Here is a 25,634-nt window from a genome sequence, read left to right on the forward strand (position 1 = left end):
CTCAGTTCCTGCCTTCATACACCTTCACACCCCTTATGTCACTGCCTGCTCTGTAACTGACCCTGGCTTGTTATTTGACCACTCTTATGCCTGCCGATTCTGTACATACCGCTGCCTGATCTGGAACTGACCCTGGACTGTTATTCGACCATGCTTCTGCCTAACGATTCCGTACATACCTCTGCCTGATCTGGAACTGACCCTGGACTGTTATTCGACCATGCTTCTGCCTAACGATTCTGTACATATCTCTGCCTGATCTGGAACTGACCTTGGACTGTTTGACCACGATATTTGCCTGCCTCTTGGACTGATCTTGTATTCTGCAACTGGAATAGTGGGATTCAACACGGGGTCTCACATATGTGAGGGGCTCCAGTATAGTTTTTCTGGAAGAAGAAAACAATTTTCTTTGTTTTCTTATTCCTAGATTAGGGTCTGGAGACTCGGAGGCTTCAAAGAGATTTGGGAGGGAGAAGCCTCTACCCCTATCCCCATTCTGTCCTGAACGAGGCTCTACTTCTGTCTGCTGCCTGTAGGACTTACTGCTGTCATGCCGCACTGATCACACCACAAGGACCTGCCTACTACCAGGACCAATATTTTTGGCACTGCTGACATTTCTGCACTGACCCTGGACTGTATATGGACAGTATCCCTGCCTGCTGCCTGAAAAACTGTGTTCGCTGTTGCTGACCAAGTCCCTGCCTGCTGCCTGGACCAGTGATATCCTCCTGTGGACAACTGCGCTTCTAAAACCACAGGTAATCTTTTCTTTACCCTTTGCTCAGCATAATGTATTTGGGGGTGTAATTCTTGGTATGTGCAGGCTATGTGTCCCTGGAACGCAGACGGTGTTTCTTGCATGTTGCGCCTCTGTATGTGATCAGGCTGTGTAATTGTCTCACACATGTGGTATCGTTATACTCAGGAGGAGTAGGAGAATGTATTTTGGGGTGCTATTTTTGCTATGTAAATGCTATGTGTTGGAAATATCTATAAACGGTCAACTTTGTGTAAAAAAAATGTGTTTTAATTTTTTTCCACATTTTCCGAAAACTTCTGGAAAAAAATGAACCATTGAAAAGACTCATTATGCCTCATAGATTATACGTTGGGGTGTTAGCTTTCCAAAATGGGGTCATTTTCTGGACGTTTCCATTGCCCTGGTGTTCCAGGGCCTTCAAAACTGTAATAGGTGGTTGAGAAATGAAATGTGTAATTTATGCTCCTAGAATGCCTGAAGGTGCTACTTCAAAATTAGGCCTCTGTATGTGGTCAGGCTGTGTAAAAGTCTCACACATGTGGTATCGTTATACTCAGGAGGAGTAGGAGTATTTATTTTGGGGTGTTATTTGTAGTATGCACATTCCGTGTGGGAGAAATAAGCTATTACAATGAAAATTTTGTTTAAAAAAAAAAAAAAAAACGTAATTTTGCAAAGAATTGTGGTAAAAAAGGACAACTTAAAATAACTCACCATGCCTCTTACTAAATACATTGGAATTTCTACTTTCCAAAAAGGGGTCATTTGGGGGGCATTTGTACTTTCCTGGCTTGTTAGGGTCTCAAGAATGGAGATGGGCCTTAGTACATCAGATGTGATCTTTTTTTTTGCAAATCTTTATGATTTGCACCATAGCTTGTAGACTCTATAAATTTCACACAGATCATATAATATGCAAAAATTTGGGTTATTTTTACCAAAGATGTATAGTAGTATAAATTGTGGCCAAAATTTATGAAGAAAAATTGCTAACTTGCTAAATTTTGTCACAGAAACAAAGAAAAATTCATTTTTTTTCAAAATTTTGGGTCTTTTTTTCATTTATAGCGCAGAAAATAAAAAACCAAGAGGTTATCAAATACCACCAAAAGAAAGCTCTATTGGTATGAAGAAAAGGACAAAAAAATAATTTGGTTACAGTGTTGCATGACTGAGTAATTGTCATTCAAAATGTGAGAGCACTGAAAGCTGAAAATTGGTCTGGGACTGAGGGGGGTTTAAGTGCCCAGTAAGCAAGTGGTTAAAACAGATTCTGATATAGGCTGATGCCTATAGATCTAAAGGACTGCTGTAACTGGATCTCAACTCAGTCTATGTGATATAAAATTAAAATCTACTAGAGACATTAAAGTGGATCTTACAAACACGCTCGCAAGCACACAGATGTTTCTCTCCTAAGTCAAACTATTATTCTTGTTTAGCTCTCCATTTCCTTAGTGAAACTTTCAGCTCACAGCGCAAATATCGGAGAACCTTGGAGAAGAAGAGCAGCTTGTTCAGGGTTTGTGTGCTTTGCTGCTGGGAATCTGCATTTACTACAATGACAACTCACTTGAAAATAATACCAAGTAAGTTTTTGTTTTCCTGTTTTGTTCAAACAGTGCTAGACTATTAGTGTCATTTACAAGCAAACCTTAATTTGTCAAGTTTGTTTTACAAAAAAAAAAAAAATTGCACCCTTCTTTTCCTAACGTTTGCTTCAATATCTGTCCCACTTGACAGCACTGGTACAGTTTCACCATGAAGCCAAGTCAGTCTAAAGTCAGCAAGCCAAATCACCAGCTGTTTGTTCTTTGTTTTTTATGTGTTTGTGCTATTCCTAGTACTTCAGTAGAATAAACTTCAAGCAATAACCATTGTCGTTCTGTAATCCATAGCCATAGGAAAGCACATTTTTGCTGATGTGACTTCTGTAGCTACAGTACCATACCACCACCACCACCAAATGAGTGTAAGGTCTAATATTGCTTCTGCTTTACCAAATGGCAACGTTTATAAGATCCTAACTAACGAGACAAGTTTAGGTAACAATTTGGCCCTTTTTTTAATTATTTTTTTACAAACAATTCATGCTTTGTGTTACGTATACTGAGGGTGAAAATAATTACCTTTTATCGCGTATTAAAATATATTGTCCTCTTTGTTTTGGTAACTTGCATTTGCTTCTGTTTAGAGAAAAGCTGAAACAGTTGATAGAGAAGAGACTCGGGAAGGAAATCTTTATCGAGAAACTAAGCTTTATAAACAAGCATGAATGTTATTCAAAAGCTGCTCAAAAACCTCAGCCCACTTTCTCTAATCCTGATCACATGATGTTTGATCATGAGTTCACAAAATTAGTCAAAGAACTAGAAGGTAAGGCCCCATAATTATGAAAGTATTTGTTCCACACTACCTTAGTCTGTTGTACTTGATATACACAAGCAGCAAAAATAATACATTAATTTAAATGGATGTCAGCTGGGTTGTATCAGTTCCTGTGCAAACTGCGCTAGTTTTGTTTTTCTTTGGTCCGCTGTATGATACATGTCCTCCAAATGTATGTAATAGGTTTCCTTTATATAAGTGTTTTTTCTGGGAGAAGTAATTATATATTGTAAAGTGATTTTCTAAAATATCATATATTTTTTTTATGTTAGCTGTCATTATAAAGGCTGTCTACAAATCTAGCGAAGAAGACAAGAAAGAGGAAGAGGTTAAAAAGTCTCTAGAGCAGCATGATAACATCATATCACACTACAAAAATGTAATCCGGGAACAGGTAAAAGGAAAACAAATTTTAAGTACTGATATTATTAGCATTATGGCTAGGTTCACTTGTGAACCTAGCCACTTAGGTGGTGCATGGGGATGCCATTAATTTTAATGGCATCCCCACACACTGCAAATCACAGCACTCTGCAGTTTCCCTGCAGCCACATTTTTTTAAATGATGCACATCATGAAGCAGACCCATGTGCATGAAGTGAGATGAATGGCAGCCACAGCCCGGACTCCAGCCAGGAGCCAACGCATTTCACTCTGCCTTTTGGAGAAAAAGAAAAGTAGAACATTTGATACAAAAAAATTTAGCCCATGGGACTTTAAATGAGGTGATCATAATGGTCAAAACCAGTAAACGAGTAAGTCATGTAGTTAAGATCTTAGAATTTATTTGTATAAGAAATAAACATAGACATTAATGATCAACCTATTGAAACAGCATAGTGCAAATTGTAAACAGCCACACACGGTAATGTGCAATGGTAGTAATACAAAAAATGCATGTACTTCTGTAAACTTTATGCATTTTGCAAGCTCAGCTAGTTTCTTTAGGAGTTGATGTCTGCTTGTGCAAAATGTCTGTAAAATAAATATCAATGAGATGAGGCCATGCAATATTGGTAATAGTTAGACATCTCACACTTACATTGGAAAATTGGGTCCGAAAACGAATTCCCACATAGCAGCAGCAAAAGGCATTCCAACCGGAAGCTGAAGGAGCAGAACCCATCACACCCAGACAGAGACCAGGCGGAGGGTGAACATGGCAATGTGATAAGTGAGATAGTGCACCCCAGGGAAAAAGAAAGAGAGAAAATTTGCCATGTCCGCCCTCCAGCCTAAATGCAGGTGCAGCGGGCCCCGCCCCGAACGCCATGTGTCAGGTGGCTATGATGGGAGCGCGCTCAACCCCCGAGTGGCAGGAGGGGGAGGGGGGCCTCTCTTGCCGCCGATAAGTGATCTCACGACGAATCCACCGCTAAGACCACTTTTATCTGAAACCGGACCGCTCACTGAAGAAGAGGATACAGGGGTTATGGCAGCAAGCTGCTGCCATAATGAAATCCCTCTTCCCGACGTATATCGTCGCAAACCGGTCCGGAAGTGGTTAACCCCAAGAAAATGATTTTCTGGTACCTTAAAGCAGAGTTTTACTGCTCCCTCCCTTTCTGCCACCTAAAGTCAGTCGCAGCACCTGAGAGCGAGGAGCAGGTACAGTGCATACAGATCACTCCGCCAGGTGTCGGGGAAGGTAGAGAGCAGCCGGCCGAACTATAGAGCATGCGGCACGGTGATGATGTACCTGCGCCTGGAAATAAGGAAAGTCCCTTCAATGCTCCCACCTCCTGGGCCTCTCTGGATACCTGATGGGGCCCAGTAAAATGTAATTGTAACCCCCTAAGCAAGTAGGAGCAGGGGTGATTTTCGTAAGCCCTATTGTTAGTTTTCTTTTTTGTAAATAAAAACAACTAAGCTGCTTGTGCCCCCCTGCTGACCAGGCCCGGTACAACAGGGCTGGTTGTACTCCCCTATCAGTGGCCCTGGTCAGGCATACTGGTTATAACAGTTCTCCAACTGGACAATTGTGCAGCAGCACTGAAGAATTCATCTCTCCTCTTTCCTGCTGTCAAAAAATTCCCAGTCAACAAATGTGCTACAGCATACCTACAATATCTCCCAAAAGTGTGCATACCCCTAGCATTTATGTAAATATTTTATTATATCTTTTCATGTGACAACACTGAAGAAATTACACTTTACTACAATGTAAAGTAGTAAGTGTACAGCTTGTATAACAGTGTAAATCTGCTGTCCCCTCAAAATAACTCAACACACAGCCATTATTGTCTAAACCGCTGGCAGCAAAAGTGAGTACACCCCTACGTAAAATTGTCAGAATTGGGCCCAATTAGCCATTTTCCCTCCCCCGGTTTAATGGTGGCCACACAAAATATTGACACTTTCTTCAGTGTTGTCACATGAAAAGATATAATGAAATATTTACAAAAATGTGAGAGGTGTACTTACTTTTGTGAGATGCTGTAACTGGCTTCTATATCTGGCCCTCACTGATCTGAGATCGGTACAGTAGATTTTAGAAGCCTGATATCTACACAATACATTTAAAGTGGAATTCCAGCCAATAATTCTACTCTTTCTCCTCCAGGTTTTTCTATAGTTCCTGACATCCACTTCTGTCTTATCCACTTTTTAGTTTTATAAATGGTTAATTAGAAACATCTATCTAATCAAACCGTTCAGGACCCCTCCTCTTTTGGACCTACTAGGATTGATTTGAGCAGCCAAATATGGCTGCTCACTGACATTTCCGTGTACCGGTGTCGGTCCGTTTTCTCAGCCAGCTAGCTCCGCTCTGTTGCACGCAGTCCCACCACTCATTTTGCCTTTCGTGTGACATATGCATATCACATGTTATAGAGCCCTTTCACATTGGGGCGGGCGTCAGCGTTAAAGCGGGGCTATCTTTAGAGCCGCTATACCGTCATTTTAGCAGCGATATCCGGCCGATGGTGGGTTAAAAAAAGGGTTTAAACCACTGGCAAAAGTGCTGCTGCATTGGCGGTTTGGTGGCGCTATCCCATTGTTTTCAATGGGCAAGGGCGCTTTAGGAGCAGTGTATACACCACTCCTACAGCGCTGCAAACATGCGGATTGCAGGACTTTTTTTTTAACGTCCTGCAAGCACACCTCTTCAGTGTGAAAGCACTCTGGCTTTCACACTGGAGAAACAGGAGAGGCCCTTTACAGGCGCTATGCAGGCTCTATTTTTAGCGATATAGCGCTTGTAAGGTGCCCCAGTGTGAAAGGGGTCTTAGTACTCCCAGCTAGCCAGTGCGGCTCTGCCTCACTCAGTCCTGCCTTTTATCTCCTCTTCAACTCACATGCCTTCTCATGAAACAGAGCTAGAAGATTATCTGCATGCCCACAGTCAGCTTTGTGTTAGCCAGTGCAGGGGGGGCAGCGGTCATATGACAGGGAGCAGTGCTGCATTAAAGAAGGTACAATACCAGCAATTTTTATTTTTTTTTCTACTTATGGGGTATATCAGGAAGGTTGTTTATTGGTTGCGGTGGCTCTTTCAATGCTTTAAGGCTTTACAGCCACTTTCATGTTTTTATGTTTTTTTTGTTTTGTTTTGTTTTTCTGGAGTTCAGCTTGAACCTGGGAGGTTACTATTTTTCCTTAATATGATTTCTTCTTGACTCACAATTTTCAGGACACTCAGCTAGAGGAGTTGAAGCAAACTGTTTCTTCTTTACAAGCTAAAAATGAACAGTTTCAAACTACAGTCTCACAGCAGCTTGCCCAAATTCAACAACACAAGGATCAGTACAATGTTCTCAAGATACAACTAGGTATTAGAGCATTTCATTTTTTTATTTGTTAGAGCTCAGTTTCACGCATTTTATTTGAGGAAGTCCAAATCATTCATTTTCTTTAAAGATGTTTACATTAGGGTGCATTCACATTATAGCATGTTGTGCTCACAGTGCCATTTTTTATTAATGGCACTCCATACGTGGCAAGCAGACACATGGTTCTTCAAAAAAAATAAAAAATAAACATTCAATAAAAGCACAGGTAAGAACTGCACAAAGCCTGAAGCATTGTGTGACCTACTTTGCCATGTGTGTTATATGTAGGACAGCCCATTGAGCTGCCCTGTGCATGTAGTGCGATAACACACAAAAAATAATCACAAAACCATGCAGATATGCAACGCCTAGTGTTGTGCTGCATAGTGTGAATGAGATCCTTGTGTAAAGTTGCTTTTCTCATTTGTTTAGTTTTACTTTGCTTAGAAAATTGTGCTGTTTATGCTTGAATATCTTTTTGGTTTTGATAGAGTGGGGATAGGTTTTTATTGCTTTGTCCCTAATGGAGAAATACCTGTGGCAGGGTGTCCAAGTGATAACAAATCTCTCCACAAAGGGGGCAGAGAGAGAGAAGGCTGTGTGTGTTGTTGTTTTTTTTTTTTTTTTTTTTTTTTTTTTTTTTTTTTTTAGTAGAGTGGTGAAATAAACTTTAATAAGCTTTTATTAATTTCCGTCTATCTGCCTTGGTGTCTCACCTGTCCCTTCTGTCCATGTTTGTTCTTTATGAAGCCTGCAGACCATTCATGCTCCTGTCAATAATGTGTATTCTGTTTGCATTCACTTTATTTCATGTTGGGGTGAACATAATAGATCAGATATAGACAGTTGGATACATTTTTGGTATTTATGCTGAGCTAAAGATATCGGCATCTTTTTGTGTTATGCTTCGTATTTAAATGAAGATTTCCTTAGGGGAACTTCACCCCTCTACACGGTCCTCCGAAAGTTGCTGCATACTTGGTCATGCTGTGCAATCTTTTTTTTACTAACACCATAGGAAGTCAGCTGTCTCTTCTAGGTCATAGCTGCCATCCCCCAATATTGTCCAACTGCACATGCACAGTGCATTCTACATAGCTACAAAGCCTCATAGTATGCATGATGTGGGTATCCCAAGAGGCTTCAGACAAGGGGGGCCTTCTCATTGAGAACAGTTTTGTAGACCTTTTTTGTATTTGTTACACAACACATTCCATAGCAGAGCAAGTCACTTCATTTGCTTGTTTATGCATAGGAAAAGATAACCAGCATCATAACGCCCACAATAGCAGTGCACAGGTTAATGGTTTTCAACCTGAAGAGGTCAGTCGATTGAAAGAGGAAATTGAAGAATTGAAGAAACAGCAGGATTTACTGAAAGGAGAACTCTCAGAGAAAAATACCCTCATACAGAATCTGGTAAGGTGATTTATTTGTGTACTTATTGTTGAGTGTAGTGTTCTTAGTTTTTACAAAAACAAAGAAAGGGAAGGCCCAAACCCCTAGTGCGTTATTTAAGTAAAAACTGAATTTATTGATAAAAAAACAACTAATAAAATGCATACTCACAAAGGTGCATGAGTATATAGCAAGTAAATAGAAGGATGACATGAGGTAGAACATCCAAGTGTTTCTGCAGCCTCGCCTATGCATTCTTACGCATTTCTGGGGCGCACCCCCTTCTTCAGAGCTGTGTCAATAAGTTGAGTGTTTACGTGCACTAGGGGTTTGCCCCTCCCCTTTCTTTGTTTTTTTAGTTCCACATGGGATATCCCCATCCAAGAAGAGCTGCATACACTGGGCATTGGACCGTGTTTGTTATGTGATATTGGTTGGCTGTCCCTCTAGTAAAGACCCCTGAGTGCTGGGAGTAATTTGAGTGTTCTTAGTTTTGCCTGACATTGTTTACACATTTCAGTTTCATCCAAATGGAACTATATATCTGTGTATGAATAAATACGAAAGGGCTGATACTGAAATTCCAACATTGATTTGTGGAAAGATTTCTTCACTGATGTGTTTTGATCACTACATTGTGATAGATCAATACGAACTGTCACTGGTTAAAAATAAGTGAGGAGGGGGTTCTGTGTAAGTTCACCTTACAGATTTTTCTGTAAAGGTGAACTTGCACTTTAAGGACTGAAGGTTAAATTGCCTTGTGATAAGTTATATTTTTGTATCTATGTATTTCCGAAAAATATATTAGAGGTGTCTGGGTCATGGCTATTATTGTAATAGTATCTGTGATATTAACCACTTGCCTACTGGGCACTTAAACCCCCTTCCTGCCAAGCCAAATTTCAGCTTTCAGTGCTGTCGCACTTTGAAGGACAATTGCTTGGTCATGCAACGCTGTACCCAAATGACATTTTAATTTTTTTACACAAATAGAGCTGCTTTTTTTGGTGTTCTTTAATCACTACAGGGGTTTTTATTTTTTGCTAAACAAAAAAAGACCAAAAACAAACAAAAAAAGTTGTCATAGTTTGATATACAATTTTGCAAGCAAGTAATTTTTTCTTCTTCACTGATATGCGCTGATGAGGCAGCACTGATGGGCTCTGATAAGGTGGCACTGGTGGGCATTGATAAGTGACACCGATGGGCGGCATTGATGATGAAGCACTGATTGGCAGCACTAATCGGTACTGATAGGTGGCACTGGTGGGCACCGATGAGGTGGCGGTGGCTCTCTGTGTGAGAGACCGATGTCCCTCTGACAGTATCCGGTGGTTAGGGTTTTTATTTTTTCTCCTCGCGCTGTTAGCTTGAAGAGAAAGAATAGCCAATTGACAGCTCTGGTTTACATGACGTGATCAGCAGTCATTGGCTGACAGCTGATTATGTGATAAGGGATCAGGATTGGCCCCTTACTCCGATCTGTGATCAGCCGAGTCTCCCTGACTCTCTAATCACAGAGCATGCCCTGCAGGGTGCCCGCAGGCCGCTCGGGCGCAGCAGGATGTACATGGATGCCCTTCCGGCAATTTAGGCCCGCGCTTTAGCCGTCTTTTGGCTGTAGCGCAGGCGAGAAGGGCCTAGGCCTGGAAAAGACAACCATGGGTTCCATAGTTTACCACATGCAAAACTAGCTTTTCTCTGGCTAGGGAAATGTTGACCAGTTTCTTCAAACCCTCCAATGTTGATGGATTTAAGATATCCATTTTTGTGGGATCATTTTAAGTTCCAAAAAAAATAATCTGATGATGGAAACATTGATTTCTGAGGGGATAGATTCCCCATCTAACATGTCTAACAAACATATACCTGGGTCTAATAAGTTGAGGTTATTGAGGTCTTTTTAAGTTTAAGCAAAGCTGTCCAAAATTGCTTGGTTGTATCTGTCTGCATTGATAAGCTTCCCAAGGTAACTAAAAAATCCATGCATGTGTATGCAGTATATGGTATAAACACACATATATAAAATGATTTGTGGTCATGTTTTTATGCATAATCTTTCCTAGCCTGTAGAATCACAAAATATGTAACACATATCTCTGCAAATTATTGATGCCCAGCTTGTTTGTGATATTCTTATTTTTTCTTTAGAGCAGCCAAGCTGGTAGTCAGACAGAACAAGTGATTGGAGGATCTGAACAAGTTTCAGAACTACAAAAGGTATACTCTCGTCCACCCAATACATTTGTGCCAGCTTTGTTAGTGTTATATTATTGTCTAATATCATGTAAGGCTCATTCACACCAGCCTGCACACTAAAACAAGATGTCATAGCGTGAAGGCTTGTTTCCATTGTGTATGGGCAATGGGGGAGAAGTGTTGAGCTTTCTTTATTTTTAAATGTATTCAATTGTCACAAAGTGATATTTCATTTATTTTAATGACTGGTTATGTTGTGAAAAAAACGTAGCATGTCTGCATTTTTACACAGAACACTGCAACCCATCAAAGTCAGTGTTGTGGTTTAAACAGGACACATAGAAAACAATTGTCTTCTGTGTGTCCTAGCATTGAGACTACAATGATCTGTGCAGATCAGTGCAGCTCAGCTGGACTAGTATGAATGATTGTTTGGGGGAAAAAAACATTGGTTGCATTGTATATGTCTAAAATGGCCATGTAACATTATCCCATGGTCATTTTAGACCTAATACCTTGTATGTATTTGCCTATTTTTTGGGATGTTGGTACACTTACAATATAGTATATGTATACACTATACTATGACCATGTCACCTGACTTTTCATTCCAACAAAAAAAAAATCTTACCATGAGAATATACAGTGTGTGCATTTTTAAGATATTTTATGCATGTTATTTGTCTGTAAAAGCCTTCCTTGACATGCAAAAGCTCAGACTTCTGCATTGCCCAACCATATTTGATGTGATGTCAGTAGCCACTGCAGGCTCAGCAGCTACATAAAACTTTGGGCAGGGGGTAGAGGGTAAGGGCGAAAATGCTGGCCCCGGAAGTCAGTAATTAGACACAGAGGAGGACAGGGATATGACGTAAAAACTTGATTTTTCATTTACCCGCAAACATTTTTTCATTTGGCGGTAGGGTCTCCCTCTCTCAAAAAAAAAAAAAAAATCTATATCATGTTCAGCATTAAGAATGGTTTTCTCCTTGGCTGTATGAGAGGATCACATTTTTTTATAGCATACCAGATGCTTTGCTTAACTAACCTTAAAGTGGTTGTAAACCTGAGACATGAAATATGAACAAATTATATCCCTCTATAATATGTGCTTTTCTCAATCCAGAGCAAGAAGTGTCATTTCTGTCCGCTGTCTCATTTCCCTGCTATCTGCATGAGGTATTTCTGATGAATTTTCCTGACACAGAGAGAAAAATTGTGACAGGAGGGTGCGCCTGCAGATTTGCAGCATCAGCTCTGCTCCTGTGTGCTGTGTGAAGGGGGTGTTTCCTTTCTCTCCGCTTTCAGAGCTCTCTGCCCCCTTCTTTTCCAAGCTGAGAGATCCTATGTAAATTCTAAACTTTGAATTGATAAACAGGTAGAACTTATGTAGGAGAGTTTGATCTCTGTGTATCACCTGAGGCCAGTCACTTTGCTGGATATATGTACGGGTTTACAACGACTTTACGTTTGTGCCATGTCAAGGAAGCTATTTGTAGAGTGGTATCAACCGCTTTTGCATATCAAATGACTAAGGAAAACAAAATGTTGTGCTATTAAAGAGACATATACAAAAGTTTTGCTCAAAATTTAATAAAGATGTATAAATTTATAATAATTTATAAAAGATGAAAGAAAATTGTGAATTGAAGAGTTCTATAGCCAAGGGTCAGAGATAAAATGAGTCGCGTTCCGTCCGCTATAGAGGCCAACCACCAGCAAACCAGATAAGATATATTCCTACCAGAAGAATAGGACCACCTATCAGGTAGGTGAAACACGTTTTGGGGTTACAATCGTAGTGTGCATATTCCAGCAATGCTTGCAGATGCAAAAGAAGTGTCGCCTCCCGATGCGACCCACAATAAGGACCACAAACTGGTCTGCATAGGTTCCTGCCCAAAGTCACACCGTCTCTCCCACAACTCTCTTCTGAACTGCCTCACTCCCCTCGACCTCTGGGCAAACGGACCTTCTGCCTCCTGGGTGGAGCCCTGAACTACAGACAGCCCCTTGATTATAAAGCCTTCGCACACCTGCTGGCCTCCTTGGAGCACCCCTGCTGCACTGGCTTATACTCAGATCTCTGGTAGAGACCTAATCTCTTCCTCCCAGATGTAAGTGGTTGGCCTCTGCAGTGGAGGGAACAGGACTCATTTAATCTCTGACCCTTGGCTTCAGGACTCTTCATTTTCACAATTTTTTTTCATTATCGTTTTTACAAAAAAATAATTTCCACCATATTTGAATTCTTCATCACTGGTTTTGAATTTGTTTGGAATTTGAGACTTTTTTCAATTCTGAGCACAACTTGTTTTGTATATTTCACTTTAATAGCGCAAAACTTTTTTTCTCTATCATTCACTGACTGACAGCTCCATTATTCTTGACCATAGGTTGTTACGCCACCTTCAAGAGAGGACTAGGCAGAACATGTTATACATGTGAAAAAACATAACTTTCTAGTTCCGCCCACGGGGGTCAGTCCCTTCAGTAACAACCCCCCAGTCTGCTTCCTGCAGCTTCAGATTTTTTCTGCCTAGTGAAGGAGATGGACCTAGGAACCCTGCGGGACCGTCGGTCCTGGGATTTTTTTGCAGAAGTTTGCCTTCTGTGCAAGATTTTTGTATCCTTCGATCTACTATCAACAGCTGGCTGGGTGACAGGCTGGATACTCTTATCCTTGTAGTCTCCCCAGCCTGGCCATCGAGCATGTGAAGACCATAGCTACGTGCTGGGTCGGCCGTGACATATGCCCCTCAGGCTCCAGGGGCGGCCGGTGAGCGCAACGCTCTGGGGCACACATATGACCAAGCTACTGATGTTTGTGCCTGGCCATCGAGCGTGTGCAGACCACAGCTACGTGCTGGGTCGGCCACGACATGCCCTTCAGACTCCAGGGGCGGCTGGTGAGCGCAATGCTCCGGGCACACATATGACTGGGCTACTGATATTTGTGTGCCATGGCCAGCAGCCACCCCGTACTCTTAGGGAGTAAGTCTGTGATGGGATGTCCCCAGCTCGTCCGGATGGTAAGTACAGCTCTCCCTGCCTCAGCGGGGTTGAGCAGCTGGGCATTCCCTTGGAGGTCAATTCGGGGGTCTCTCTCCTCCCCCTCTTCTCTCCCTGTCCCTATCTTCCCTCCCCGTCCCTATCTTCCCTCCCCCTCCCCCCTGTGGGGGATGCTGCATGATGGGCTGCTGAGCGATGTGTGTGCCTATAGCCAGGGGTTCCCTGGGGGGGCTCTCACCTGGATGGGGGGCTGCGCTGGGTGGCTGTGACCCTGGGTATCTGTGGTCTTCCCACTGGGTGTCTGGTGGTCTGCATATGCTGATTGCCATAGCGCTGTTCTGCCGCCATTTTCACTGTCTTTTCCCTGTGTGCAGTTCTTTGTCAGCCATATTTGGTGTGCCTCAGTGGAAAGCATGGTCAGTGGCCATTTTGCTGTACAGCTTTCCTGTGATTATGTCCTTTTATACTGGGCGGGCGGTGGCCATTTTTTTGTAGCCCAGCGTGGTTTTTATGCTCGGTGCTGGTCCCTGTTGCTCAGAACAGCGCGGTTTCTCACTCAGTACGCCTGGGAGCTGGCACAAGCACTAGTAGCTGAACAGCGCAGAACTCGGTCAGGATGGTGAGTCCTGCGCTGGGGGCCCCTCAGTCTGCAGCAGCTAGGAGGGTGGCACTGTGCACCTGTCCCCGAGGGTGGCAGACAGGGTGGGTCAGCATGGCTTCAGAAACTGGTGTTTCTTCCCCTGAACTCCCGACAATTGCAACATCTGCAAACAGTGCAGTGCCTTTGGATGCTTTGTCGGCGGTCCTTGATACATTCGCCATTGCCAGGATGGAGGCGGTGTGCAGGCACAAATGTGTTAAAAAGCGACCCTTGCCCCATCCTCTTAGGAGAGGTCTGATGCAGACTCTCACCCTGTTGAGACTGGCGGCCCCTGCTCTGTCGTTTCAGATGACGCTGACTAGGACGAGGATGAGTCCCCGTCCGGGTCCGCGCGAGACAAATCTCTATTTGGAGCACTTATCATAGCTGTACGTGATACCCTGAAGATTCAGGGTACAGCAGATCCATCTGCTGAAGTAGCTGTCCCATAAGCCAGCCCATGGACTTAAGGTGATTCCGTATCTGACTTATTTTGATAAGTTCATATACAAGGAATGGGGAAGACCACAACGGACCTTTTCCGTCCCAAAAAGTATGGTGGTGCGTTACCCCTTTGAGGAGAGCCTTCTTAAAAAATCCAGGTTAATTAAAGTAACCACGATCCTCGTAGAGGGGACTCCTTTGTTTAAAGACCCCATGGACAGGAAGGCAGTGGCAGTGTTTACGGTTGTGGGGTAAGCAATGCGACCAGTACTGGCCTTGGCCCTTGTGTCGCAGACACTTACTGAGTGGGCAAAACTTTTGCACCGTGAATTGAGGGAGCAACGGGCCTCTCCTGTCTGCGTGGAACTAGCAGACCAGTTAGTGCAAGGCCTTAAGTATGTTTGTGACGTGGCCCTGGATACGCTCCCTCTGTTATCCAGGGCTTCAATGTCAGCAGTGGTGCTGAGGTGCCTGATTTGCCAAAAATGCTGGTCTGCGGACCAAGCATCTAAAAAAGCCCTGACGTATCTACCCTTCCTTGGTGAGCGGCTCTTTGGAGCCTCGTTGGATGACTTCATTAATGCCACAGGTGGGAAGAGTACCTTACTCCCACAGACCAGGAAGACTAAGGAGCCACGACGCAGGCAAGGGCCCTCATTTTTCGCTCAAAAATTGCTTTTTCATCCGCCTGGGGCTTTGGCTAAACGCTCCCAGCACTACAGGACGACCTCTGAGGGACAAAAGTGTCCCTGGAACCACAAGCCTAACAAGCTTGCAAGCAAAAGTGCTAGCGCATTGAGGTTTGCCCCCGCCCGTCTCTTGGGTGGGGGGTCGCCTTTGGGAGTTTGCAGCCCGCTGGGCCTCTCGGCTGTCTGACCAATGGGTCTGCAAACTAATTTCCTCTGGCTACAAGATAGAGTTCCTCTCTTGGCCACCAAACAAATTCTTCCCTTCCAGCATACCCTTACTCCCAGCTCGCCGGGAGGCCCTCATGGGGGTGGTAAGGGACCTGCTAAGTTGCGGGGTGATGGTGCCTGTTCCGGAGTCGAAAAGGTTATAGGAGTTCTACTTCAATCTGTAGTCCCCAAAAAGGAAGGGGTGTGTCCAATTTTGGGCCTGAAAGCCCTCAATTGCTTTGTAAAAGTACAGAGGTTCAGAATGGAATTAGTTCGCTCAGTGGTCGCTGCACTCCATCAAGTGGACTCCCTGGCGTCTTTTGGACATCCAGGATGCGTACCTGCACATTACCCATATGCCTCTGGCATCAGAGGTTTCTGCGATTCGCAGTTGGGGAAGCTCATCTCCAGTTTGTGGCACTCCCTTTTGGCTTGGCATCAGCACCCTGAGTCTTTACCAAGGTATTGGCTACAATTTTGGCGTTGTTGCGACAACGTTGGATAGCGATTCTAGGTTACCTAGACAATCTCCTTCTGAGAGTATCTTCCACCTCAGAATTAAAGATTAATTAATTAAAGAAGCACCATGCAATCCCTGCAAGATTTTGGGTGGCTGTTGAACCTAAAGAAGTCGGTGCTTATACCGACTCGCTGCTTGGAGTACCTAGGCTTACTGCTGGACTCCATGGAAGCGAGAGTGTTTCTCCCTTCAGACAAGCAGCAGACTCTCAGAGCCGCGATATAACTGTTGATGAACTGCAGGTGCTCATTGCTACGCTTCTGCATGCGATTCCTGGGACTTATGATGGCCTCCTTCGTGGCAGTACCGTATGCCCAGTCTTGCAGAAGGAGATCCTGAAGAAATGGGACAAATCTCCATTATCCCTGGATCGGCAGATTCAGGTGAGCCAGTCAGTCAGGGGCTCCCTGCTCTGGTGGCTGTGGTCCCCGGCACTTCGGTCCGGGAAGTTGTTCCTTCCTCTACATTGGACGGTGATCACAAGAGACGCCAGTCTGACCGGCTGGGGTGGAGTACTGGGAGTACAGTCGACCCAGGGCCTCTGGTCATTGGAGGAATCCAAGTTGCCGATCAATGTGCTTGAGCCTGGAGCGATCAGGCTATGCCTCTCCACATGGTCGATGAGACTGCGAGGGCGTCCGATCAGGATCCAGTCAGACAATTTCACGGCGGTGGCATATGTCAACCATCAAGGAGGAACAAGAAGCCTCGGCTGCATCACGCGAGGTCGCTCACATCCTTTAGTGGGCAGAGTGACATATACCGGCCCTATCGACCATTTACATGCCGGGGGTGGAAAACTGTCAAGCAGACTACCTATATCGCCAGATGCTGGACCCAGGAGAATGGGCGCTGCATCCGGAGTGTTCAGGCTACTGTGCCTGCGATGGGACACACTAGATGTGGATCTCCTGGCTTCCCGTCTCAATCCAAAGGCGCCGAGATTCGTATCCAGGAGAAGTGATCATTGGGCAGACGAATCAGACGAGCTGGTGGCTCCATGGGGTCAGTATCGGCTGATCTATGCCTGGTTGTGGACGCCCCCTGGCGACTACCGATTTCGGGAAGACCTTCTGTCTCAAGGTCCGATTCGCCACCCTGCTTTTACTATCGCTGGTTTTAACGGCATGGCTGTTGAGAGCCAGGTGCTAAGGTACCGAGGCCTATCGGCTCTGTGTATGTTGAGCGCACAGAAATTTATATATCCGTTCTTTCGTTTACTTATCATTTAAGCTGCAATGTCTGTTGCATTGCTGGAGACATGACTAAAGCAATTCTATCCCAGATGGTAGTTTGTCAAGGGTTGCAAACTAATTTAATCTTCTAATTAAATATTGTTTTAATAATGATTATATTCAAATGACAGGGAATGTAACTTGTTGTTTTTTTTTTCCCCCCATTTATTGCAGGATATAGAAACGCTAAGATCTCAGTTATATGTTCAGTCATCTGAAATCAACAGACTACAAACAGAAAGAATGGAACTCCTTCAAAAAATAGAAGCAAATGTAAGTGGTCTATGAGCCTTGTATATACATTTGTGCAAAGAGTTAATGTGTGCATTGTAATGCCAAGGCTCAAATATTGCTAAATGATTAATGTAAAAATAAATTAATGAGTGGATATACTTCCTAGTCCTTCTTTTCCTTCAATTTAATTCTCCTTTCATCAGCTAGACATTTCATTAAAGCTAGCTCTAAAAATTCAGTGGTTGTCTGGTGTAGAGACGTTAAGGTATGTTAGTTTTTTTTTGCATATTTACATCGGTCCAGTTTGAACTGATATAAGTATGCATGTGGCATACCTGAGTGATCCCAGTGGAAGCTGGAAATCACTAGAGTAGGCACTGCTATTACAGTGATCGCTACTAGCTTCTGTGTCTATTGCTAAGGGGCTGCCCTGCTGCATGGTAATTACAGGGATTTGTTTGCATGGCATGGGCACCATTCACAGAATACCTTGCATTTTTCTCGATGAATGCTGAGCAGTCTCGGATTCAACAAGGTGAGGTCCAAGATCATTACATCACCTCCCTGCACTGGACCCAGGCGCCACAAGTTCCACAAGAATCAGCCAGGTATGGAACATGCATACTTACATAGGTCCAAGGTGGACCAATGTAACTGCAAAAAATAAAAGCCATACTTAAACTTCACCTTTACCTACAGTGCCTTGCGAAAGTATTCGGCCCCCTTGAACTTTTCAACCTTTTGACACATTTCAGGCTTCAAACATAAAGATATAACATTTTTATTTTTTGTGAAGAATCACCAACAAGTGGGACACAATTGTGAAGTGCAACGAAATCTATTGGATTTTTGAAACTTTTTTAACTAATAAAAAAATGAAAAGTGGGGCGTGTAAAATTATTCGGCCCCCTTGCGTTAATACTTTGTAGAGCCACCTTTTGCTGCGATTACAGCTGCAAGTCGCTTGGGGTATGTCTCTCTCAGTTTCCGCAGATCGAGAGACTGAAATTCTTGCCCATTCTTCCTTGCAAAACAGCTCGAGCTCAGTGAGGTTGGATGGAGAGCGTTTGTGAACAGCAGTTTTCAGCTCTTTCCACAGATTCTCGATTGGATTCAGGTCTGGACTTTGACTTGGCCATTCTAACACCTGGATACGTTTATTTGTGAACCATTCCTTTGTAGATTTTGCTGTATGTTTGGGATCATTGTCTTGTTGGAAGGTAAATCTCCGTCCGAGTTTCAGGTCTTTTGCAGACTCCAACAGGTTTTCATCCAGAATGGTCCTGTATTTGGCTGCATCCATCTTCCCCTCAATTTTAACCATCTTCCCTATCCCTGCTGAAGAAAAGCAGGCCCAAACCATGATGCTGCCACCACCATGTTTGACAGTGGGGATGGTGTGTTGAGGGTGATGAGCTGTGTTGCTTTTATGCCAAACATATCGTTTTGCATTGTGGGCAAAAAATTTGGTTTTGGTTTCATCTGACCAGAGCACCTTCTTCCACATGTTTGGTGTGTCTCCCAGGTGGCTTGTGGCAAACTTTAGATGAGACTTTTTATGGATATCTTTGAGAAATGGCTTTCTTCTTGCCACTCTTCCATAAAGGCCAGATTTGTGCAGTGTATGACTGATTGTTGTCCTATGGACAGACTCTCCCACCTCAGCTGTAGTTCTCTGCAGTTCATCCAGAGTGATCATGGGCCTCTTGGCTGCATCTCTGATCAGTCTTCTCCTTGTCTGAGCTAAAAGTCTAGAGGGACGGCATGGTCTTGGTAGATTTGCAGTGGTCTGATACTCCTTCCATTTCAAAATGATCGCTTGCAGAGTGCTCCTTGGGATTTTTAAAGCTTGGGAAATCTTTTTGTATCCAAATCCGACTTTAAATTTCTCCACAACAGTATTACGGACCTGCCTGGTGTGTTCCTTGGTCTTCATGATGCTCTCTGCGCTTTCAACAGAACCCTGAGACTATCACAGAGCAGGTGCGTTTATACAGAGACTTGTTTACACACAGGTGGATTCTATTTATCACCATCAGTCATTTAGGACAACATTGGATCATTCAGAGATCCTCGCTGAACTTCTGGAGTGAGTTTGCTGCACTGAAAGTAAAGGGGCCGAATAATTTTGCACGCACCACTTTTCAGTTTTTTATTTGCTAAAAAAGTTTAAATTATCCAATAGATTTCGTTCCACTTCACAATTGTGTCCCACTTGTTGGTGATTCTTCACAAAAAAATAAAATTTTATATCTTTATGTTTGAAGCCTGAAATGTGGCAAAAGGTTGAAAAGTTCAAGGGGGCTGAATACTTTCGCAAGGCACTGTAATAATAGTTCTGTGAATATGCGTGCCTAAATATTTATTTTTATTTTTAATACTTTATTTATCATTAAAAATAAATACATAAGACAACTTATCAAATCAATTTTCAAAACAAAAACTTATTATTTTAACCAATGAAACATGATGTATTCCTGACAGTTTTTTTATAAACAACTAACAATATTACAATAACAATTCCCCACAACAACCCTCTGCTCCAAAGCCCTGGATCCCATGGGGGACTTATAGAACTGAGAAGAGAGAGAGAGAGAAAAAAAAGGGGGACCCCAAATTAAATAAATAAGTATAAATCTGTCGCCCCTGCCGACAGGGGAACCAGTGCACTTTATATACTAGAGAGGAACAGCAAGTGTTTGCTGTTAGACACAATGGGTCTCATGGCAATGGGTATCTTTAGGATGAAGTTGGTTATATGTTGTACCTAGACTAGATCCTTTTGCATCTTGGTTCCCTAAACCTGCTTATTCACTGACAAGTAAGGATGAGCTCAGGCGTGTTTGCATACTCCACGTGCAAAGCCTGCCAGGAAGTCGGAGCAGCGCTGCGATAATCACAGGCAGTGAGACATTGCCCTGATGCGCGGCTGCAGAGATCGGGCAATGTCTCACTGCCTGTGATTAGCGCAGCGATGTGCTGACTTCCTGGCGGGCTCTACACATGGAGCATGCAAACATGCCTGAGCTCGTTCTTACTGAAAAGTGCACGCTGTCATGCAGATTTCAGCCTATTTTGGTATGTGTTGCTATGCAATACTTTTGCACATTTCAGTTTAACATTGAACTGCTTTACTGAATAAGCCTGTATGGCAGACCATATGTTAAAAGTTCTTTTTTTTTTTTTTTTTTTTTTTTGTGTAACCAGAAGGTTGAATAAAAAAAAATGTGCCAGTGTGTGGATCCTGGATCCTTTCCTTCACCCCAGTGGTAGTGCTGTGATTACCATGAGCTGATGTTCTACCACTAGGCTGGACATTACTTTTAATTTATATAAGTATATACTGTTTTTATTTAAATAAAGTGGAATTTGATACTAGCATCTCCCGGTGCTCTGCTACAGTAGGTGACTGCAAGATTGTGTCAATCTTGCTGCTTCTAGCGGCGAGATTGACACCCTACGAGCTCTGTCGCGGGAGCCAGCGCCGAACTGGCTCGCATGGGGAAAGGAAAAATGTTTCTTTTCCTTTCCCAATAAGGGACAAGCATCGCTGGCCGGGTAGACACTGGTGCGGGGATCTGAATTGGATTCCCGCCAATACCAGGCACTGTTTGGTATAAATCCTAAGGGAGAACTCCACGCCAAATGTAAAACAAAAAACGGTATGGGTTCCCCCTTGGGAGGCATACCAGGCCCTTAGGTCTGGCAGGGATTTTAAGGGGAAACCCCCGGATCCCGGCCCCCCACCCTATGTGAATGAGTATGGGGTACAATGTACCCCTACCCATTCACCTGTGAAAAAAAATGTACAAAAAACACACACAAGGGTTAAGCCCCCCGCCCGCAGACACCGACAACCAACGGCCAGGGTTGTCGGGAAGAGGCCCTTGTCCTCATCAACATGGGGACAAGGTGCTTTAGGGTGGGGGGGCCGCACGACCCCCCCCTTCCCCAAGGCACCGCCCATGTTGAGGGCACGCGGCCTGGTACGGCTCAGGAGGGGGGGGGGGGGCGGCGCTTGCTCGTCCCCACCCCCTTTTCCTGACCGGCTGGGCTGCGTGCTCGGATAGGGGTCTGGTATGGATTTTGGGGGGGCCCCATGCCGTTTTTTTTGGCGAAGGGGATTCCCCTTAAAATCCCTGCCAGACCTAAGGGCCTGGTATGCCCCCCGAGAAGGCATGCAGGCTTCATGAGTGAGGGGACATTGTCGCCTCGCTCTGGCTGCTATAGGAAAATGACATTTTCCTATTGCAGCCAGCGCAACGGGATCGCGCTGGTTAGAGAAGCCTGTCGCTGGGAACCAGCGCGATACTGTCGCGCTGGAAACGCAATGTCTGCGGCACCTACTGTATTTTGTCTTTTTTTTTTTTTTTTTAGCTTTTGAATTTGATGATGTATGAACTTTCCCTGAGACAAGGTCTAAATCGCTTCTATTTATGGCTCACTTCCCTCCATTGGCATTCCCGGTTTCTTTCCTATAGTCCATCAGTACACAAGCTAGCACAATATTTTATTATTTTTTTCAAAAAAAAATTACCATTATAAATTCAGAAGCTAGTTAGAGCTGAAAGGGAAAAAAAAATCTCTAGCTATCCACCCACCCTCTTATGTCTTGACAAGCTCAAGAAATTGATTGCCCATTGCTTTTAAATCTATAGTTCCTATTTTGTTTACAGGCCTACCATTTTTTTTCCTTTAAAGGCTACAGCAGCAACACCTGGTGATTACGCACCTCCAGCTAAAAATATTGAACTTGAAGAAAAAGTGGCAAGCTTATTAAAGGAGCTTAACAGCACAAAGGTTGGTATTATTACACAAGGTGCATTGAAGTTAGTTTTGATAATGCTAGTGCAACAGCCTGCCTTCCAATAACAATTGATATTAAAATTAGGCAAGGATTATTGGATATCCATAAATTAGATATGTTATTCCAGATGTAGCCAGATACAGTTCACTGATTAAATAGTCTTCTAGAAACATGAAACACAGTCTTAAAGGAACTTTAAGAGACTAGGCTAACAGGTGTAAACTCGATATAATATCTTGTGTCATGATACAGTGGGGCAAAAAAGTATTTAATCAGCCACCAATTGTGCAAGTTCTCCCACATAAAAAGATGAGAGAGGCCTGTAATTGTCATCATAGGTATACCCTATGAGAAAATGTGGAAACAATTCCAGACAATCACATTGTCTGATTTTTGAAATAATTTATTTGCAAATTATGGTGGAAAATAAATATTTGATCACCTACAAACAAGCAAGATTTCTGGCTCTCGCAGACCTGTATCTTCTTCAAGAGGCTCCTCTGTCCTCCACTCATTACCTGTATTAATGGCACCTGTTTGAACTTGTTATCAGTATAAAAGACACCTGTCCACAACCTTAAACAGTCACACTCCAAACTCCACCAGAAACAAAATGATAGACCTGCACCAGGTTGGGAAGACTGAATCTGCACTAGGCAAGCAGCTTGGTGTGAAGAAATCAACTGTGGGAGCAATAATTACAAAATGGAAGACATACAAGACCACTGATAATCTCCTCGATCCGGGGCTCCATTCAAGATCTCGCCCTGTGGTGTCAAAATGATCACAAGAGCGGTGAGCAAAAATCCCAGAACCACACGGGGGACCTAGTGAATGACATACAGAGAGCTGGCACCAACGTAATAAAGGCTACCATCAGTAACACACTACGCCGCCAGGGACTCAGATTCTGCAGTGCCAGACGTGTCCCCCCTGCTTAAGCCAATACATGTCCGGGCCCGTCTGAGGTTTGCTAGAGAGCATTTGGATGATCCAGAAGAGGACTGGGAGAATGTCATATGGTCAGATGAAACCAAAGTAGAAGTGCTTGGTAGAAACGCAACTCGTCATGTTTGGAGGGGAGAGAATGCTGAGTTGTAGCCAAAAAACACCATACCTACTGTGAAGCATGGGGGTGGCAACATCATGCTTTGGGGCTGTTTCTCTGCAAAGGGAACAGGACGGCTGATCCATGTATATGATAGAATGAATGGAGCCATGTATCATGAGATTTTGAGTGCAAACCTCCCATCAGCAAGGGCTTGAAGATAAAACATGGCTGGGTCTTTCAACATGACAATGATTCCAAACACACCGCCCGGGCAATGAAGGAGTGGCTTCGTAAGAAGCATTTCAAGGTCATGTAGTGGCCTAGCCAGTCTCCAGATCTCAACCCCATAGATAATCTTTGGAGGGAGTTGAAAGTCCACATTGCTCAGCTACAGCCTCAAAACATCACTGCTCTAGAGGAGATCTGCATGGAGGAATGGGCCAACATACCAGCAACAGTGTGTGACAACCTTGTGAAGACTTACAGAAAACGTTTGACCTCTGTAATTGCCAACAAAGGATATATAACAAATTATTGAGATGACCTTTTAAAATTGACAAAATACTTATTTTCCACCATAATTTGCAAATAAATTCTTTCAAAAACCAGACAATGTGATTGTCTGGATTTGTTTCCACATTTTGTCTCTCATAGTTGAGGTATACCCATGATGGCAATTGCAGGCCTCTCTGATCTTTTTAAGTGGGAGAACTTGCACAATTGGTGGCTGACTAAATACTTTTTTGCCCCACTGAATATAAATTGTAAACCATTATTGATGGCTTCTACATAGTACATTGTCCGTGTGATTTTGGCTTTCAGTGACCTCTGCTAAAATAGAAAGGCTACCCAAGCACACGAGTACATTGTATAGCTGCATGACTATATTACCCTTGTGTCTACAGTTTAGTTCACACTAGAAACCTATAACGTACTTTCCAAATAAAGCAGAAATAATGCAGCATTTTCTTACTGTTTTTTTTGCTATACGTTTTTAGGAAGAACTGAAAGCTGTATCTGAAGAGAGAGCCTCTTTAAAACAGGAGCTAGACTCTGTTCACAGCACAGCAGCCATTTTACAAGATGAAAAACTTAAACTGACGCTTGAGGTCTCTGAGTCTAAGAAGGAGCAGGATGATCTTCTGATCCTCTTGGCTGATCAAGATCAAAAAATCCTTTCTTTAAGGAATAAGCTCAAAGAACTTGGAGAACAGGTACAAATACATCTATTTTTTTTCTGTCTCTTGTACCGCTATTCGCTGTAGGCTAGTAAGGCCGAACGATGAGAACTATCTCAGTTACATAGATTGATAGCTTCCCATTTCCTGCCATCTTCCACTGCAAAAGAGAGACTGAGTGCTGACCACATTGTCTGGTAGAAGTGTCACGCATGTTCCACAGTGGGGGCTGTGGATTTTCTGCTTGCAAAAAGCTGTGAGAAACATCAGTCCTTTCCTGCTTCCCGCCTATATGACGTTTGTGTCTGTATAGTATAAATCCACAATACTGTAACCACGACTTTTTGTTTAATTTGTACATATATATCACAGAAAAACATAACACTATAAAGATGTACAAAAGCTATATTCTAAGCACTTACATAAACAATATGCAGTTTGTACCCAGTCAGCCCTCCCCTAGGGTCCAAGTTGTTAGGCTCTCCATCCGACACCTCTCTTTGTGCATCTTGTGTTATGTTTTTCTGTGAAACATTTGTGACATACATGTCACAACCCTCTGACATGCTGTTTGATCCTTTCCAGCACCTTGAACCCATTTGAGGAGAATTTCACATAAAGTGGTATTTCTTATCGGCCACCTTCAGGTGATGGTCACTGGCATGCCCTAAGACAAATGTGCACTCCCTATATAATGCCTCCCACTACTGGGAGTACCTCAGTTTTTTCGCCAGTGTCTAAGATGTTGGTCACAAGTAAAGATGTGCTGTGCTGAGCTCCACTGGAGCAATCCTTTCTGGGGCTAGCCATGCAGCTGGATCCATTCAAAGTGTCTTTTAGGCCGAAGTGAATGGTATCCGGGTCTCGTGTCCGAAAAAACGAGGTCTTGCTTGTAAACACTTCTCTTTTAGAGAGCTGGACCCCGAGATCCAGTATTTTTGGTAGTAAGGCCATAAAGTTTTATGGCAGTTGTGCTATTACAGGTCCGGGATTGTGGGTTTCTCCGAGGATCCCCAACTTCTGAAGGTTTAACGGAACCCACCGTGAAGGGTGAAGATTGGGTCTGTTGGTTTTACCACAGAAAACCCTG

General features: G+C 43.4%; 1 protein-coding gene across 4 annotated transcripts in view; it reads left to right on the top strand.

Moving 5' to 3' along the window:
• USO1 (USO1 vesicle transport factor) overlaps positions 1 to 25,634 on the top strand; it is a 119,684-nt gene that overhangs the window by 87,993 nt on the left and 6,057 nt on the right. For all 4 annotated transcript variants that reach the window (XM_077476544.1, XM_077476546.1, XM_077476545.1 and 1 more), the window contains 9 exons: positions 2,237 to 2,355; positions 2,961 to 3,142; positions 3,427 to 3,548; positions 6,789 to 6,927; positions 8,183 to 8,346; positions 10,480 to 10,548; positions 17,449 to 17,547; positions 22,210 to 22,308; positions 24,365 to 24,580. In XM_077476544.1, coding sequence (XP_077332670.1) covers positions 2,237 to 2,355; positions 2,961 to 3,142; positions 3,427 to 3,548; positions 6,789 to 6,927; positions 8,183 to 8,346; positions 10,480 to 10,548; positions 17,449 to 17,547; positions 22,210 to 22,308; positions 24,365 to 24,580 — 1,209 coding nt within the window. The remainder of the gene's footprint in view (positions 1 to 2,236; positions 2,356 to 2,960; positions 3,143 to 3,426; positions 3,549 to 6,788; positions 6,928 to 8,182; positions 8,347 to 10,479; positions 10,549 to 17,448; positions 17,548 to 22,209; positions 22,309 to 24,364; positions 24,581 to 25,634) is intronic.

Source organism: Lithobates pipiens, unplaced genomic scaffold, assembly GCF_037356315.1.
Source record: "Lithobates pipiens isolate NorthernLeopardFrog02 unplaced genomic scaffold, aLitPip1_a1.2 Scaffold_13, whole genome shotgun sequence".
NCBI classification, from domain to species: Eukaryota; Metazoa; Chordata; class Amphibia; order Anura; family Ranidae; genus Lithobates; species Lithobates pipiens.